Raw genomic sequence first — 19,954 nt, forward strand, 5'->3', positions numbered from 1 at the left:
TTTGCACACATTCCAAAGGAGATCAGCTAGAGAGCATCGACCATCCACGAGATATCCTCTTTTGGAGTATTCTTTGCTGAGAGAAGAGGATGAGCCAGAAAGCTTTCAGGAGGAAAATACTCATAAAGACAAGGATAAATGGTTCCAGACTATGAAAGAAGAGATGAAGTTTCTTGAGAAGAACGATACTTATAAGTTGGTGGATTTGCCAAAAGACAGAAAAGCTTTGAAGAACAAGTGGGTATTTAAGTTAAAGAAGGATAGGTACAAAGAGATTCAGAAATACAAAGCCAGATTAGTGGTGAAAGGCTTTGGCTAGAAAAAGAGCATTGATTTTGATGAGATTTTTTTACCGGTTGTGAAGATGACGTCCATTAGAGTTATCCTGGGGTTAGTAGCTAGTTTATACCTTGAGATTGAGTAGTTTGATGTGAAGACTACATTCCTTCATGGTGATTTGGAGGTGAAGATCTACATGGAGCAGCGGGAGGGTTTTGAAGTGAAGGGAAAAGAACACATGTGTTGCAGGTTGAAGAAGAGCCTCTATGGTTTGAAGCAGGCACCCAGGCAGTGGTACAAGAAATTTGATTCTTTTATATTGATTCATGACTACCAGAGGACACTTGCAGATTCATTTGTATATTTTAGGAGAATTTCATATTCTAGCTTTATTATCCTTTTGTTTTATGTGAATGATATGTTGATTGTTGGTCAGGATAGTCAGATAATCGGTGGACTGAAGAAGGAGTTATTTAAATCTTTTGATATAAAGGATTTAGGCTCGACATAGCGGATTCTTGGTATGGATATTGCTCATGACAGGAAAGCCAGGAAGTTGTGGCTATCACAGGAGAAATATGTTGAATGACTACTTGATAGATTCAACATAAAAGATGACAAGTCAGTCAGTACTCCTCTTGCAGGATATTTGAAGCTTAGCAAAAAGTTTTGCCTGACTACAAATGAGGAAAAGAGTGAGATGGAGAATATTCCTTACTTTTTAGCTGTAGGGAGTTTGATGTATGTCATGGTTTTCACTCGGCCAAATATAGTTCATGCAGTTGGCGTTGTGAGCATGTTTCTTTCTAATCCAGGGAAAGTTCATTAGGAAGGTGTAAAGTGGATCTTAAAATATTTGAAAGGTAGTTCCATATTGTGTTTGAGTTTTGAAGGTTCGAAGGTAGTATTATGTGATTTTACAGATTCGGATATGGCAGGTGATCTCGATCATAAGAAGTCTACCTCAGGTTGGTTGTTCACTTTTATAGGGGGAGCAGTATCTTGGCAGTCCAGGTTGCAGAAGTGTGTTACTTTATCTACAATAGAGGCGGAATATATTATAGCTGTAGAAGCCAGTAATGAGATAATTTGGTTGAGAAGATTTCTGGAGGAGTTAGGTTTGCAGCAGTTAATTATTAAAATTTTATTGATAGTCAAAGTGCTATTGATTTGAGAAAGAATTTTACATTCCACTCTAGAATAAAACATAGTGATATGAGATATCATTGGCTTAGAAAAGCAGTTGAGAAAGAGGAGCTAAAGCTACAGAAGATTCACACAGATAAAAATCCAGCAAATTTTTTAACGAAGACCGTTTCCAGAGAGAAGACCGAGTTGTGTCGGAAATTGGCCGGCATGAACTCCCATTAAGGAGTTACAGATTGGCATACCCCCTCGTTGGGCTAGAAGAGGAGATTGTTGTGGGTCTAGTCAAAGATAAGACCCACATCAGGTCCACATGAATTAAAATTATATTTAGAAGAGGATTTGGAGGATCTAGTTGTAACAGGAATATGTTTGGAGGATTTGAAAATAAATTCATTTATAAAGGAATTCTATTCATGAGAAACCTAAAATTTTTCGTGTGCTACAGTAAAACAGTGAATAATAGCTCGAGAGAGAGAGAGAGGGGGGGGGGGGGAGTGAAGTGAGTGAGTGAGACTGCCGTAAACTTGGTTGTCCGATTTTAGTGATTCAAAAGCCGCTGTCTTCAGAACGACGATGCCGTCAAGAGTATGATGTTGGTTTCTCTGCTGGTATTGGAGATTTTCGGTAAGACGGATTTTAGGGTTTTGGTACCCTAGAGGTAACACTGTATATTTCTCAAGTGATATAATCCTCAAGTTCAAGTGTAACTTGAAGGGATTATACTCTTGATTCATAACGAAATATTTTTCTCTGGATTGCCTCGTGGACGTAGGCACGATTTGCCGAATTGCGTTAAATCTTGGTGTTTACTTGCTTATGGTATTTTCATTGATGTCGTTATTCGTTTAATATTTAATTCTGCAGATCAATCTTTATAAAATCCCTAACAGTTTATGTGCTTCATAATCCCAACAAAAAGGTAAGCGAGGGTTTGCATTAAAAACCATCAAAGCTAGGGGTATTTTGTAAGGGGGTACTGCCTATTAAAATATTTTCGTGCTTATCTGCACGATGGTCAAATTAACTTGATGGGGCTTTTGTGAAATTCAACTTATTATTGTATTTGCAACAAGAAAATTCCAACGCGCTTTCATAACTTTGAATGTTTCCGGTGGAACCCGGGCTATAAAAGTAGGAAAAACACCCAAGTGGTTTTAGTTTATATTTAAATCACAATAAATTGATAAACAATTAGTAATTATGATGTAGAATAATATGATTTGTTTTCTTAAGAAAATAGGAGAACTATTCCGGATGGGGACATGATAAAAAAATACAAAGAAATATTTTATACAAACTAAGTCAATACTATTCGGTAGATATAGGCTGATTCCGAATGAATAAAATAAAATAAGTTCTCCAGTTCATAGTTTGAAATGTGTTATACAAACTTGGTCAATACTATTCGGTAGATGTAGGTTGATTCCGAAGTGTATATATTGAGTGAGATGATTACTATTTTAGCATTGGACAAATTTTCAAAATCAACCATTTTCGTAATTTAAATAGAAAAATCGATCTCTTAGAAATTTATTCAGCAAAACCGATCATTTTCTTCTGAAAAGGGTCGGTTTTGCTGCGGAAGAAATTTTACGACATACACGGGACTGCTAGTCCCGTGTATTTCGAGGCAGTTTCAAACTACACGGGACTAGCAGTCCCGTGTTTTTTGCAGAGACTAATGTCTCTACAAAAATGAAGTGCACGGGACTAGCAGTCCCGTGCACTTTATAGAGAGTCACAAAAGAAGTGCACGGGACGATCCCGTGCACTTCCTGGGCGCAACGAAATGCACGGGACTAGCAGTCCCGTGCATTTCCTGCACATTCACAACTGTGCATGTATTTCTGCTACGGGAAAATTCCCTGTACAAACTCATATTTCAAATGCAACAATCATAAATTACACCATTGCATAAACACATATTTCAATTCCCTGTACAAACTCATATGTCAATTCCCTGTATAAACACATATCAAATCTAAAAATCATAAAATACACCACAAACTTACGAATCCAAATCCAACAAATCACGCCACAAACCCACTTACAAATCTAATATGTCACACCACAGTCTCAGCTACAAATCCAAAAACCATCTATTGTCCCGAAATACGTTTGTAATGTACATATCAAAATAGGATTGTAATTTATATAACAATATCGATTAGCTTACATACATCCAAGAACTCTTCTCCTCCTCCTTTGTCTTCGGCCTCCTCTATCCCGACCTTCGATGAGTTCATGATCCGGTTGCGTTTGTAGTTGTGACGGTCCAGCTCCATCGTCAACACGTTGGGAAGGCCCAACTTCATTGTCGTTTCTGCGTCGTCCTCGTCTATGTCGTTGTTGACGTGTGTATACTAATTGCACTACCTCTCGTCCATCATGAAGGTCTTCATGAGTTCGATGTAAGGCTTGGTGAAGCCTCTGCATTATCGACTGATATATTGATGCATGTTTCTGTGCTTCGGGATATGTACCTGCGAGAGATAATTCAAAAAAATCTGAAATGCAAAAATTACTTTAAAATTCAAATTACAATATGTAAAATTTATATTTAATTCTATATTACCTTCTCGAGCCAATTCCAAACCACGATTTGCAATGGTTTGAACATCATCTATTGCTGATACCTGCAAATTTTTAAAAAAACATAATTTAGCAATATTGAAAAATTCTAATAAAAATGATCTTAAAATACATTTGAAAATACTTACTAATTCTCTCTCATCTATACCCCGAGGCACATATCCTCTTTGCAACTCAACCGGGGATGTGGTCGCATGGAGTATCCATCTTCTAGTTATCCTCCAATACCAAGTGTAGTAATCTGATTCCTGGGGAGTTGGCTCGATTTGCTCAACAATACAAAAATGTCTATCATTCCATCTGTGTATATAATTTTGATGCTCAGCTGCCCAGTCCTTTTGTTGGCCTCCTTTCTTCGCCTTCCTCTCTATTTTTTCAACAAATTGCGGAACATGTTGTGCAAGACCAAATTGTCGAAGCACGCGGTCCGGTACATGCATTTCTACTATCTCGAAACATATTAGAGGAACTCTGGCTCTCCATATAACTGGGTATTCTGTGCATATCGGGGGTAGATGATCGAGAAATGGGGTGTAGGGCTCCCATTCCATCTACAGAGTATTACATATAATTGTTGCATATCATTAAAACGAAAGTTGATATATAGAAGAAAAAACTCGTTTTTATAGAAATGATACCTGAAAAATCTTCATGCGGTCAAGCTCATTTCGGTAGAAATCTAACTGTCTCGCCGGGGTCTCGTCAAAACATTTTTGGACATTCCATCTGTGTTAGTTTCAAAATTCAGTACCAAATGAATAACTACAATTATATTTACTACGTTAAAAAATATAATACCTGCATCCTAGTGGAATTTGTCCGTCTAATTGTAAATTCACGCATAGTCTCGGCTTCAAATGCAGCCTCTCCCATGCCCATACTTGCAGTAAGCTGAGACACCCTTTGAGGTCACTATTTTTCATGAATGCAACCTTAGACATCTCTCTATATAGGTACGCCAAAACCGCACTACCCCACGATAACGCACCACACGTGTCCAAGTCCCCGATAAGTGGTAACCACCTAGCATATTTTCACAACATTTCAAGTTATCAAAATAAGCTAAATCAACAGACATAATTATAAATACTGATAAAAATGATACCTGGCATGCACTTTATCTTTACTCGAATCTGGAAATAATATTGAACCGATCATGTGCATAATGTATGCACGTGCATGTTGCTCAATCAATATTTGCGGCGCATCAAAAGGCAACGACACCGAGAAGGTCTCTTTTAGCCACTTTAATTTAATATTTCCTCCAGGCGTTGACTCTGGAGCTACACCTAACAACTCCTTACACCTGTCCAACCAAAAATGTCTATCACTACCGGTAACGCACGGACCATCTATGCGGAGACCAAGTATCATAGCTACATCCTGTAGCGTAATAGTAGACTCTCCCATTCGGAAGTGGAAAGTGTTGGTCTCCGGCCTCCACCTATCTATCAAAGTGGTGAGTAGGGGCCAATCTAGCCTCATCCAACGAAGCTTTGAACATGTCAAGAAGCCGGCCCGTCCTACAGCTGCTATTATGCACTCATCCTCTAGATGCCAACGGCTATGGCTGAGGCTATGATCAAGCATAACAATATCCGGGCCTCTCTGTAAAGCAAATGAATATATAAGAATACAATATTATAAGAATGCAATATTGAAATTATAAGAAACTTAGTTACCTCTGTAAAGGATATAACATGTGAACGGTGTCGAGGCTGGTCATATAGGACCTCATCACTAATCGGTCCAGGAACCAATCCACGACTAATTATATTGTCTACATTAAAATAAATCACAATTTGAATATGTCAATTATTACCAATTAATTGCTATCTATTGAGTCTAGCTGGACAACGAGGTCGAGTATGTCCCGGTTGTTTGCAAAGACTAGATTTTTTATGCTTGACAATTCCTTCTCGTCCTTGATCCATGGTTCCCCTAATTCGTACATATCGTGGTCGACCTGCTTGTCTCTTGTATTGAGGTGGAATTAGTCGTGGTCCAGTATATTCGGGCCAATACCGACTATCATTGGGTGGATGAAAACTCTCACTGTATGTCTTTCGGTAATGAATTGTTGAATACCATGATGAACAATACCGATTATATGGAATTCTCGCACCACCCGGCTGATTGGAGGATGCCGCAAGAACATATGCACAAGGTATTTTTTGAAGTTGTGGTATGTTACATGTGCAAGTGCAATCAACATGTGAACAATACCATGGTGAACAATACCATGGTGAACAATACCGATTATATGGAATTCTCGCACCACCCGGCTGATTGGAGGAAGCCGCAAGAACATATGCACAAGGTATTTTTTGAAGTTGTGGTATGTTACATGTGCAAGTGCAATCAACATCAAACAGTTTAACGGTGTAGATACCGTCATAATCCTGTCCCTGCCATTCATTGTCATTGAATACAGTAATTTGACATAATCTTGCCGCCTCAATTCTTCTATGCAAAATAGACTCATTCTTTGGTGTGTAACGCGTTGTCCAGTCTACACCGTCCTCACGCCTTTAACGGCATGATGACAACTAATTGCTCCGAGAGCTTTAACGGCGTTCTTAAAGGAGCACGAGCTATGCCAATACAATCATTGGTTGCAAGAACGTTCTATAGGCTAAACTCATACTTCAACAAAAGGCGTGAGGACGGTGTAGACTGGACAACGCGTTACACACCAAAGAATGAGTCTATTTTGCATAGAAGAATTGAGGCGGCAAGATTATGTCAAATTACTGTATTCAATGACAATGAATGGCAGGTACAGGATTATGACGGTATCTACACCGTTAAACTGTTTGATGTTGATTGCACTTGCACGTTCAAAGAACCACTTCCAACTAGAAGTATCCTCTACCTCCACAACTGCAAATGCTAGAGGAAATAAACTGCTATTTGCATCTACACCGGTCGCCACAAGAAGCACGCCTTTGTACTTGCCATATAGATGTGTACCGTCAATGCTCAATAACGGACGACAAAAAGTGAAGCCCTTAATAGCCGGACCAAATGCCCAAAATACTCGAGTGAACCTCTCCATCCCCGGTGCAATCTCTTCAGACAATATTTCATATTCAGTACCCGGATTATTTCGCTTGATAGCTTCAAGATACTGTGGAAGTAATTCATAAGATTTTTCCCAATCTCCAAATATTTTCGACAACGCTTTCCTCCTTGCATCATATGCCTTATATTTAGATATCTTAATACCCCGCATATCATTTACCCTTTGAAATATCTGACTTGCATTTAGATCAAGTTCAACTCTAACTTCAGACATAATTAGCTTACATATATAAGAGGAAGATGCAGAATAATGATCGATGTCCACCGACGGATTGCAACATGTATGAAGCCCGTAATATCTAGATATTACAAATTATCCATTTGTTGATTTCCTCACAACGGCATTTAGCAACCAAGGACATTTCCTTTTTCTCTCATCTTGCTCATTTGCATGCTCTACTTCATTCTTCTCGTTGAAATAATATTTTACATAGTAGTTGGTTGCATTAGTTTTTACAGGCTTGAATTTGACCCGATTTTTTATAGACCATTCTCGCACCGCAAAGATCAATGCTTCCTTTCTCTCGAATAGGTCTCCTTTTTTAAAAGTGAAGTCCTCAGGTCGTTGAAAGTTTGGACCAACATCAACAAATTCAGCTTGCAAAGTATTTATCCAATCTTCATTATGAAACTCGTCGGGCAACGGATCTTCAGCTTCCACATAATCATTGTTAACATTTAATTGATCCATCCAACGAGAATTATCATCGATTCCAACTGCCACATGCATGCTATCAATTTGCACGTCTTCTTCTTTAATATCTTCTGAGTCATCATTTACTTCTTCTTCTACAATTGATCCGACCGGTAGATCACCCGTAACATAGCCCGATGCGTCGTTAAATATAGTACTTGACGTCCCACCAAGAGAATGCCCACTTAAATGTTATAGTTGACACCACGGCTCTTGACTTGGAGATGTCATAAAACCACTCGACTCATTGTCTAAGTCCATCATCCGAGAAAACTCTCCTTGTGGTCGTGAAACTTGGGCAAATTCTTGAATCAGATACTTCTCAATGAACAACTTAACTGACACTTGCTTCTCCACTAATTGTTTCATGTCATTTAATTCCTCATCATCGGTAATCGCCACAGCAATAGTTCTACTCTCATTTATCGGACAATTGAAAGAACACTTTAATTGCATACCATGCTTTATTAATTTTCGTAACTCTGTGTATTTTATTCATCATTCCATCAAAATTTAATGACTTAGATAGCATAAACATTTTCCTAGAACCCTCATACATCGGCATACTATTCAATCCGACGCCGAGGCTCCCATTGAAGAAGTAAATAATGGGTATAGAGTTTGCCATCGAAGCTGAAAATCAATAGTCCATCATATGTAAATAATCTATTATAACTGGAAATATTAATCTTAATTTAAAGTCAAATTTAAAACCCTAATCTCAACTACAAAGCAAATAATGGCTAAATTCACTAATCTCAAATCACATTATTCATGTCTAAACCCTAATCATGGTTAAACCCTAATCTCAAATCACATTATTCATGTCTAAACCCTAATCATGTCTAAACCCTCTAAACCCTAATTCCCTAATCTCAACTAAATACATTCCCAAATTTCAACCTTAATCCCAAATCTCAACTAAATCCATTCCCAAATCTCAACCATAATTCCCAAATCTCAACCATAATTCCCAAATCTCAACCATAATTCCCAAATCTCAACCATAATTCCCAAATCTCAACCCAGATCCATTCCCAAATCCGAAATTTCATGGCTAATCAAAATTTAAAAAAAACAAAATTTACCTTGGTCGCCGGCGGCGGTCCGGGACTGCTAGTCCCGTGTTATTCGAAACTGCCTCGAAATACACGGGACTAGCAGCCCCGTGTATGTCGTAAAATTTCAAAATCGACCCTTTTCAGAAGAAAAGGGTCGGTTTTGCTGAATAAATTTCTAAAAGGTCGATTTTGCTATTTAAACTATGAAAATGGTTGATTTTGAAAATTTGTCCTTTAGCATTTATCTATTGTGAAAACAAGCAATCTATATACTATTACTAAAAACTCTTACCCTTGAAAACGCCACTTGGCAAAAATGACACATACCCTTGAAAACACCACCATACCCTTGAAAACACCACCCAACAAAAATGACACATGGCAAAAATGACACATACCCATATTAGTCTTTCACCCACATCTCCTTTCACCCACCTTCTTACCCCTTTTTATTTCTTCACCTCTAATTATTTCACCCACCTCATACAGTAAAATTTTCCCCTTTCGGCTAATTCATAGCATGAAATTATTCTAATGTGACTTTAAGTTTTGGATAGATTTGTTAGCTCTATCTGAGCGTGTCTTATAATATATATGTATGTAGTGGTGCATGCTTGTGTGCATGTTTGACAAACTAAAATTTTAATTTTCAATTCATGTATCTTATTGAATACAAGTGTATTTTTCTTTTCTTTCTATATAATTATATTTTTTTTGTTTCAGATCTGTTTGTTTCTTCGTTTATCTTTACTATTGGTAATTGATGAACTCAATATAATCTTACTAGAATGTATTTCTCTTATATTATGTTTTGTTATTTTTCTCCAATGGCAATGCATTTCACTTCAATATTTTTGTTCTTTCTTATGTTTATATAGAGTATGTGAAAGTTACATTTTATTTAACTAATTGAGTACTTCTTATGCCGTATTCTTATGGTTTGATGATGTTCTTAAATTGCAATCATATACAATTTTCTTACACTGACTTTATTTGATTTTGGTATTACATTGTCTCATATTTTCATCAGGTGGATGTCATACACCCCTTATATGATTGATATTATATTTTCTTTGTTTTTCGACATTACACTTTTATTTTACCAAGTTTGTTGGAAAGTTATAATGGTTTAAATATTTATGACTCACACAAAATGTTCAAATATTATTTTCCCATATGTTCACATTTTTTCCAAACATTTCATTTTTTTTTTCATTTTTTTAAGTTTACCCATTTTTGGTACTTTTTTGACATTTTACTTTAATTTTGAATTTTTTCTACCTTCTAAATAATAAAATAACTCCCACCATATTTCTGAATACCGTTTTTATACAATTACATTTTTCAAACTATATATGATCTTAAACTGATTCAAGTTTTCCAAACTTTCTAATTTTCCAAACTATATATGCAACTTAGGTTGTATTATTTCTGACTACTTATATATTATTACTGTTTTACTTTACATTCTTTTGCTACAATTAATTTTTATATATTAAACAAATTTGTGCATCGCACGAGCCTTAAACTAGTTTCTTTCATAAAAACATTCAACCATACAAGGAAAAGCTAGAAGAGGAAGTTCATAAGTGAATGACCACTTTTCGTATGGGGTCCTAAATCACCAACTTTCACAAATATACCAAAATATTCCCTAATTTGATGGGAAGAGGAAAAAACATTATAAAATAAGTCATGTTAGATCCTTACAGATCTATGTGTGTGGTTGCTTGTAATTTGTGAGGAAAACTGAAAAAGTAATGCATTTGTGGGATTCACATCAACTTTTCACACTTTATCGTATTTGGTTGACAAGAGATAATCATGGGATCCTTAGCCCTGTCCAAACGTGCCGGCCCGGTCCGGAAAACCGGGCCAGGGCCGGCCATGTTTTTTTATTTTTTTATTTTTAATTTTTTTTTATTTCTTTAAATTGTTAAGAATATATAGCCAAAAATTAATCATTTTTTTAATAAAAACAATCATATTATTAATCAATTGTAATTACATAATTTACAAATATAAAAAAATTATAAAAATTAAAATGATAAAAATAACTTCTTATTAATAATCGGTTGATCATCTACGATTATAAATTTATTTTGAAATTCGTTGCATCACAATAGATGAATACATCCCAACTAGGTTGGCACATACTCATCTATATCACTATCATTTACAACTGTTTCCAAATTTATTTATCTTAAATTTTTAGCTAAGAAATAAAAATTACAAGTTGATGAATAATGTCTGTTGGCCTTCTTGTTTTGATGATGTTTAACAAACAATTTACGACTAATGTTGCTTGTCTAGTGTTTGTGTTTATTTATTTATTGTAGATAAACAACATGTTAAAGGTTGGATGGAATTGCACCATAACGATCATATCAAACGGAGGTTGGCGGAAATAGTGGTTGAAGCATTGCAATTCAAGTTGAAGATCCAAGTTCAAGCTTCATCCGCAAGTTTACCAAGAAGAGTTTATTGAAGATCAAGATCATAGCTTGGGTATATTTAGTTTAGGTTTATATTATGTGTGTTAGTACTTTAAGCTCAATTATATACACACACATTTTATTGGTTTCTTTATATATATATATATATATATATATATATATATATATATATATATATATATATATATATATATAGACAAGTTTTGGTTTTTAGGTTTTCTAGTTTAAATATGAAACAAATACTTTATTTATATAATACATACATGTTTCATAGTTACCATATTTTGGTTTCGATAAACAATGTGTTTTGCCACATATACATGAAAATGAACACAACACACAACACACACACACACACACACACACCACACACACACACATATATATATATATATATATTATATATATGTATGTATTATATATATATATATATATATATATATATATATATATATATATATATATATATATATATATATATATATATATATATATATATATATATATATATATATATATATATATATATATATTATATATATATATATATATATATATATATATATTATATATAATTATATTATATTCATGATTATATGTGAAAATAATGTATTCTAGTTTATAGACTTAACAATCATAATATACATCTTCTATTAAGTCTATAAAATTAGTTTATGAAGTTTCAAAACATGGTGTAGTCAAAATATCAAAACAAGTATGTTTTTATTTTCATGTTTTGGACTATTTTAGTAAAATAAAGAGTTTCAAAACAAGCATGTTTATTATCATGTTTACAATTATTTTCCAAAGTTTTACATTTTTCTAATTTTATTTACTATTTTTAAAAGAGGTTTGAAAATCAGATTTCTGTTTAAAATAGGCAGTGTGCATGTCTTGAGTCAACTCATGAACATTGTTGTGTCGACTCATAAACTGTTGTGTAGTTTACATTTTGTTTCTGACGAGTCGACTCATAACTTCATGAGTCGACCCAGACAGGTTGAGTCGACTCATGCATGTCATAAGTTGACTCGTAAACTATGCTGGAAAGTGTGTTTTGTTTCTGCTGAGTCAACCCATGACTTCATGAGTCGACCCATGCATGATGAGTCGACTCATGAATTTTATGAGTCGACCCATAAGTTGGTTTTTAGCCTGTAACGGCTACTTATGAGTTGACTCATGAACAATATTGAGTCGACTCATCATAACACCGTAACAAGCTAACAACTATATTTTCAAACTATACTGTTTTTAGGTTTTTGATCTTTTTGCATTGTTTTCTCTTGGCTTTGGAGTTCCTATAAATACTCCCACATATCCTCAGTTCTAAATATCCAAGAAAAGTTTAAATAAGTTTTTAAAGGGTGTTTAAGTGTGTTTAAGTTTTTTGTTTGGTTTGCGAAGAAGCTTTCACAAGTGGAGGAGATCATCTACATTGTTTGAGCTCCATTTTAATCGATCCCTCCATCTTGTTTTTCAGAGAAGAATTTCTAAACACAATAGTATCTTTGTATTAATTATTTGTTGTTTATCATTTTCATCAAGCTAGGGTTATACATTGAGTTTATAATTGACTTTCTCATTGCTTACACACACAACCATTGAGCTTATTGTATTTGCATACATTGTGTAATTAGGTTGTGGAGAGTTGTATCAATTGAGAGTGAGCTTAATTGAGTTCTCGTCCATTGTAAAGAATAATCAAAGTTGTGCCTAATTACGTAGATCACTTTGTAATACACTTGTATATCGAGAGAAGTGTGTGGTGAGAGACGGGGTCATCTCAAGAGGAGTGGGGTAGGTAACAATATCTAGAGAGAGGTTGTAATTCCTAATACTTGAGGGAGACACAAACTAGAGACCAATACTTGAGAGGGTGTAAAGTGGGATTGTAAGAGTGTAGATTGTAAAGTTTTCAGTGAACTAGAAAATCGAGTGTGAGGTGTAAATGTTATTCGGGTGAGCGTAGGAAACCCGGTTATGATAGTGGAGATCTCCTTGAGGTGAGGAGCGGAGACGTAGGTCGTGGGGACCAAACTCCATGATCATATCATTTGTTTGTGATTGCATTGGCACACTTATCTTTATGTTTATATCTTATATCGCCTTTGTATATTGCTTGTTGTTTATATTCCCCACTATCTAGTTTAGATTATTTATCCTTGTGTTGTTTGTATATCCTCGCATATATCTCATAGTATATCTTATTGCTAGGATATTTCCCTTTGTTCCTTGTGTTGTTTGTATATCCTCGCATATATCTCATAGTATATCTTATTGCTAGGATATTTCCCTTTGTTCATATTGCATAATCCTCGCATATATCTCATAGTATATCTTATTGCTAGGATATTTCCCTTTGTTCATATTGCATATTCTTTCTCATAATATATTGTATATCTATCTTGCAAAAATAATTTATTAATAAGTTTTAATTGACATAAAATCAGATTGGATTAGCATAAGACCTTAATCACCCCCTCTAGGGTCTAACAATGTCTACCCTTTATATTTATCTGCTAGTCCTAACTCTTTAAATTTATCTTTAATACTAGCCATTCGATCGATCCCTCACGTTCTCTTCTTGTACCTTCACCAATCTTGTAGGCACATTACCGCCTGTACGGTATACGGATCTAGCAATGTACTGTGATCGTCAATTAAACGCCCTGCTGTGCTGAAGGTGGAATCCGAAGCTACCATGGAAATCTGCATTGTTAGTAAGTTACGAGCCATGATGGAAAGTATATGATATGAAACTGTTCCATATACTTTCTACCATTACAAAATATCTAAACTATTATTTTGACATTTAACTAAAGACGCAGTTAAATATTGATCAATTTTAGAAACCTTTGCTGATGATCCAAGTCCAGATACACTAGTTAGCTCAGCTACCATTGATTCCCTATCAAAACTCACACTTTTGCCCCGACTTGAGCTCGTAGAAGCAGAAGCTATAGACTGATGAGTAGTTACACCATATCTAGCTGCATACTCATCATATAATCTTTGAAAATAATTTCTAATAGTATTATGATGAGTAAGAGTAGTAACGGTTTAACCATCATTAGTGTCTATTATCATATTATCATACAAAGAATTTAACAAACTTCGAAGGTTAATATCCTTCAAACATGGATCAATAAGAACCCCAAACCAAAAATAATAGGAATATGCACAAAATACTTATTAAATTTACTTTCCATTTGAAAAATTATATTTTCAAAATAATTATCCATACGATATTTATTAATTTTTTCAAATATTTAAAACTTGTAGAGGAGCTAAAGTAATGGTTGGATAATAACATCCAGATAATAATATAGTAGCATCATAAAAAACTTGTAACATCTCTTTTAAATTACATATAACTGTCCATTCATCCTCAGTTATTCCATACATACTACCAGAGCTAGAACTAGAAGTATAAAAAACAATAAATTATTTATAACTTCTTTATATTCTATTTCTACACTTAACATTGCATAGGTAGAATTCCATCTATGGTCAACATCTATTAGAATTAGTCTGGATTTTAAATTTTTTTTATTTACAAAATTGTTTCCATCTTTTAATTCTTTGCTCAGAGGCATTATGATTATAAGATACTGCCCTAATCTTTTCTATCATGGATTTAATTTTACCAAATGCAGTTTGAATAATTAAATTTATAACATGACACACACATCTAATATAAAAAATATCACCATGACATGACAATAGCACAGATATTTTGATATAATCAACAACTATATTATTATTACTTGCATTATCTAGTAAAAAAACATATTCTTTTTGATATTTTTAATTTTGTAAGTTCTTCAATTATTAAATTTGTAATATAAATACCAGTATGTGAATCTTCAAATGCAATAAAAGAAATAACTCATTTAAACATTTGCCAATTATCATCAATCAATTGTGCTGTGATACATAAATAACTAGTTTGTGCTTTAGATGTCCAAATATTAAAAGTTAAAAAATTTAGAATTTAAACTTTAAAAATAAAAAATTGTTTTTGCTTGTTCCTCCTGATAATATTTTAAAATATCACATTGACAAGTTTGACGATAAATTTTTTTAAATGCAGGATAAAAACCATCTGTAAACATATCTTCAAATTCATTATCTTCTACTAATTTAAAAGAAATATTTTTAAGAATAATAAACTTAATGATCCATTTCCTGGCTCGAACCGCGTCATAATTCTAACTACCAAGACTAGCAGAAGATGAGGATTGGGAGAGTAAAGATTGTCGGATATCACCTTGAGGCGTCTGACCTTTGTTGTGTTTATCTAAATAACGTTTGATATAGTTGGTGCCACTTTTATGATGAGCTTGGAAAATATGGCCACACAACGCACACTTAGCCTACTAGATGAGAAGCCTACCATGTACATCCCTGGTGACGTCTATCTTCTCAAAAAAATTCCACACATCAGATCTCGATATTTTAGGAGCTCTTGGTATAGAATCGTCGTTGTAGGTATCAAAAATTGCCTATAGGTTTCTGCACCTAGCTCAAGACGAAGAGAAGGCGATGAACGTCAATGTTCGAGTCAAAGAGTATTATTCGATGCTAAGGGGAATGTAAAGGAATGCACGAAGCGATGAAAAGATTAAGCAACGACAAAATTTAGAATGTATGATTCGAGAAGAACTAAAATTTCGATCATGATGCAATGCAAATCCAAAAATATCAAAAAATAAAAGTTGTAGGTCTTTTCATCTTCTTTTCAACATAACTTAAATCATCTTATTATGAGGTCGGATGAAAGAATTAGAGCTAAAATACCGAAGGTAGTATAAACTATCTCGCACATGTGAGAGTCACCCTTAACTGTATCGCACATGTGCAAAATAAACAGGACTGTTTCACACAGAATGAAGCCCCGACACACGATTTTGATGGTTTTTGATCAGTTTTGACAGTTCTTGAGCCTCCCTAACTACCTTGAAGCTATCCTTAAACGTGGGAGAGCTGTTATTAACTAAATATAATGCTAAATCATGAATTCTTGTCCAAAAATAGGGCACCCGAAGCCTATAAATACAACCCTAGGGCCCCTATACACGAGGATCTAGAATTTCGGAGCTTGGAGGCGAGTTGCTGACCCTGTGAGAGGAGAGCCACGAATTTCAGATCTAAAGGCGAGATCTTGGCAAGTTCTTTAGCATAAAGAGGAGGAGTTCGATAGATCTATAGCCCCTGCATCAGTTTCCTTAAGATCATACTGTCATTATGATCTTGAGAAGAGTACCTATCTCACCTCATTAAGATATTTACTTCAGTTCTTATTTTCTTTGTGAAACGAGATCAACCGGATCTGATACTCGGCGATCCATGGATCAAAGAGTCCCCGACACAGGCAAAGATCTCACGCAAATAGCGACCAATAAACGATCTTACGTGTGTTTCTAGGAAGTCTTTATTTATTTCATTCGTGTAAGAAAAGTCTTATAAAAAGGCTCCTTCTTTCAAATCTTATAAATCAATAAACGATTATAATGGATTCCACAATGAAAATGATTTCCAACGCAAACACGCTGGTGACCACAGTGGGAGCCAACAGCCTATTTGTCGAGGCTGTCGTGTCGTAACCAAGGATCAAGATCCCGGTTGATGCAAAGGTCGAGTACAAGTTTGACCAACAAAAGTTCGAGGATTACGTCTCATCCTCCTCCTCCAGATTCTCCCCCCCCTCGTAAGTGTAGGAAGATATCTTCTTTGAAGAAGGTTCGCTGGTCTTCTAATCTGAAGACCCAGGGCAATGACTCTCGCCCAATTATTATTGAAGGCTCCTCTCACAACGCCCCTCCAGCATCTAATGAAGCTGGATCCGTGGCTCCTAACAATTCCTCTTCAGTCAAGGAGTTATCCGCTGAAGGCACACCAGTTCTGATGAAGAGGGCTCATCAGAGGCAGCGCTAACGCCTTGCACGTCAATTCGCTAAAGCCTTGGAACCGGTTGATGGGAACCGTTATCATGCAGATCTAGAGTTTAGGAGGCTTCAAGCGACTAAGCCACCATAATAGAATGTAATTGATTCCTCCTCCAAACCATTAACCAACAAGTGGGTCCGGGTCAAAAGGACTCGCTCAACTCTCACAGAGTGCATCCAGAAGCATCACACACAACTTGTGCACGCACAAATTCTTGTACAAAAGGTGCAGGAATTGTAGAAGGAAGAGGTGACCAAAGAACCGACAAAATCGTGCCAAGTTAGGATATCAAAATCCGAAACAACCCGAAAATCAAGTTGGAAAACAGCAGGATCAGCCTCCCATGGCCGAGACATCCTAAGGTATCTCACGGGCCGAGACACCCTAAGGTGTCTCACCCATGGCTGAGACACCCCAAGGTGTCTCGCCCAAGCCACTACCTCTGTGGTGTCTTCTTCACCCTCGTTGACGTTCATTCCTGGTTTTTCCTCTGTCGTGCCTCCGGTGAAGCCTCAGGGTAGCCTGGACCTTTCAAAATTCAAGATTACGATGACGAATCACCTTGGTCCTCATTACGAAGATCGAGGAAAGGTTTCGATGAAAGAATGCTTGGGTCCAGTGAATAAAACCTGAGTGGCTCCTCAGGCTAGGGGTCGTACACATCCTCCCAAGAAAATTCCTATCACCGCTCGTCTGGGGATCAATGTCGAAGCCCAGGATCCCGTTAAAAATCCACGCTCACAAGGGAGTGATTCCGAATGAGCGACTCCTAACATAGCCTTAGATTGTTCAAAGGCAGTGACGAGTTGTCCTGAACATGCTAACAAGGCCTTACCTCCCCATAAGAAAACGCGTCCGTCAAAAGGCAACGTTATACCTGAGAAATCACACCATTAAATGATGGGGTGCTCCTGTTATCATGCCAATGAGCTGTACCATCAGACTGGGGGTGGTAACAAATCTCGTAAGAGAAATACCCGAGAAATAAGCTCTTATTGTCCATGTGAGAGGCTTATCAGGGTAATATTATCAGAGCATAGCTGCCCTAAGATCGCTCCACAGAGGGTCTCGGTATTTGAAATGCTTTCCACCGAAGCGTCAAAGCCTAAATTAAGATGCTTCCGCAAGAGAAGATCAAGTGTGCAAGATGACAAACTTCCTGAATTCACCATCAACATGGCTGATAAAGAAAAGTCAAAATGACATTCGAATGATTCTGATCCTGACTTTAGCCTAGGAGAAAGAGTCAATCCAAGAATATCCCAGCAAATATCTCGACTCCAATTAAGAGCCAGTAGATGCAAGGACTATCAAAGAATGCACGAAGGCCTGTCTTCGGATGATAAAGCATCGGATACTTGCTTTGCAGTAGCTTCGAATGACATGGTGTCTAGCATTGGGCGAGCTCGAGAGGCATTCACCATCACTCTGGACCAGTTGACCAAAATAATCCAAGAAGCTCTGGCCAAGCAAAAAGAAGAGCTTAGAGCTGAAATAAAGATGGAGAGGGAGTTGACCATGCAGCAAATAAGAGAGTTGCAGACTCAGTCTTATCAACAACCAGAGCCAAGTCAGCGGGCTGAATCTAGTTGTTGTGCTCAAAATGACGCAGATGATAGCCACACAGATGTGGATGAACACATTTTTGCTGATACTCCTCCTAACAGTAATAATGCTAGGGGTGGTCCGGTTGATCCTCCTCAATGTCCCCTAAAGAAAAATAAGAATGGAGACAATAAAATGATGGAAGAGCTTGAGAACAAGGTTATCTCCTTGATGTCGGCTCAAGAGGTGAAAAAGGCCGGTATTCTGTGCCCATACCAAGGGAGTGGGAGTCAATCCCGTATCCGGTAGAGTTCAACCTAATTAACTTCATGCCATTTGACGGGAGAAGCTCGCCAACACAACACTTGATCTACTTCAAATCTCACTTGGGTTTGATATCTGATAATAAGCCCTTGATGATTTGGTCATTCGTAGGCACCCTTCGCGGGGCCGCCTTCAATTAGTATCAACGTCTCAAGCCAGAGAGCATCAATAGCTGGGATGATATTGTTAGACCCTAGAGGGGGGTGATTAGGGTCTTATGCTAATCTAATCTGATTTTATGCTAATTAAAACTAATTAATAAGTTATCCTAGTAAGTATGAAATACAACAAGATAATGAGCTAGGATAAGCAATATGAACAATGAGATATATCCTATATGATAAAAATATATGCAAGGATATATAAACTAACACAAGGGTGATATAATCAAACTAAAAATGTGATAGGGCAAAATATGCAAGAGTAATAGGCAATTGGCGATATAAGATAAATGCATAAGCAAATGCGTCAATGACAAACTCAAACACACTCAAATGATTACGGAGTTTGGACCTTCCGTCCTACGTCTTCGCTCTCCACTCCCGGGGAGAAATCCACTATCACAATCCGGTTTGGAAGCCGGAACTTTTACACACTCGGTTTTCTAGCTAACCAAAAACTCTACAATTCACACTCTTGCAAACCCACTCTACACCCTCACAAGTGTTGGACCTAGCCATGTCTCTCTCAAGTGCTCGATCCGGTTTGGAAGCCGGAACTTTTACACACTCGGTTTTCTAGCTAACCAAAAACTCTACAATTCACACTCTTGCAAACCCACTCTACACCCTCACAAGTGTTGGACCTAGCCATGTCTC

General features: G+C 36.3%; 1 protein-coding gene across 1 annotated transcript; it reads right to left on the bottom strand.

Moving 5' to 3' along the window:
- On the bottom strand, positions 3,374-5,430 carry LOC109823162 (serine/threonine-protein phosphatase 7 long form homolog). Its single transcript, XM_020389448.1, has 7 exons — positions 5,126-5,430; positions 4,819-5,043; positions 4,659-4,746; positions 4,149-4,571; positions 4,004-4,064; positions 3,805-3,911; positions 3,374-3,388 (listed from the first exon to the last, which is right to left on the bottom strand). Exons 1-7 carry the CDS (start codon positions 5,428-5,430, stop codon positions 3,374-3,376), a joined length of 1,224 nt encoding a protein of 407 aa, XP_020245037.1.

This window comes from Asparagus officinalis, chromosome 9 (genome assembly GCF_001876935.1).
Source record: "Asparagus officinalis chromosome 9, Aspof.V1, whole genome shotgun sequence".
NCBI classification, from domain to species: Eukaryota; Viridiplantae; Streptophyta; class Magnoliopsida; order Asparagales; family Asparagaceae; genus Asparagus; species Asparagus officinalis.

Bases quoted from the DNA above. Each gene is read 5' to 3' on its own strand.
- LOC109823162 (XM_020389448.1), bottom strand. From the start codon at position 5,430: ATGGGAGAGTCTACTATTACGCTACAGGATGTAGCTATGATACTTGGT. The intron at 5,044-5,125 runs GTATCATTTTTA...AAAATATGCTAG, and splicing joins AAAGATAAAGTGCATGCCAG to GTGGTTACCACTTATCGGGG. The intron at 4,065-4,148 runs GTAAGTATTTTC...AAAAATTTGCAG, and splicing joins GTATAGATGAGAGAGAATTA to GTATCAGCAATAGATGATGT.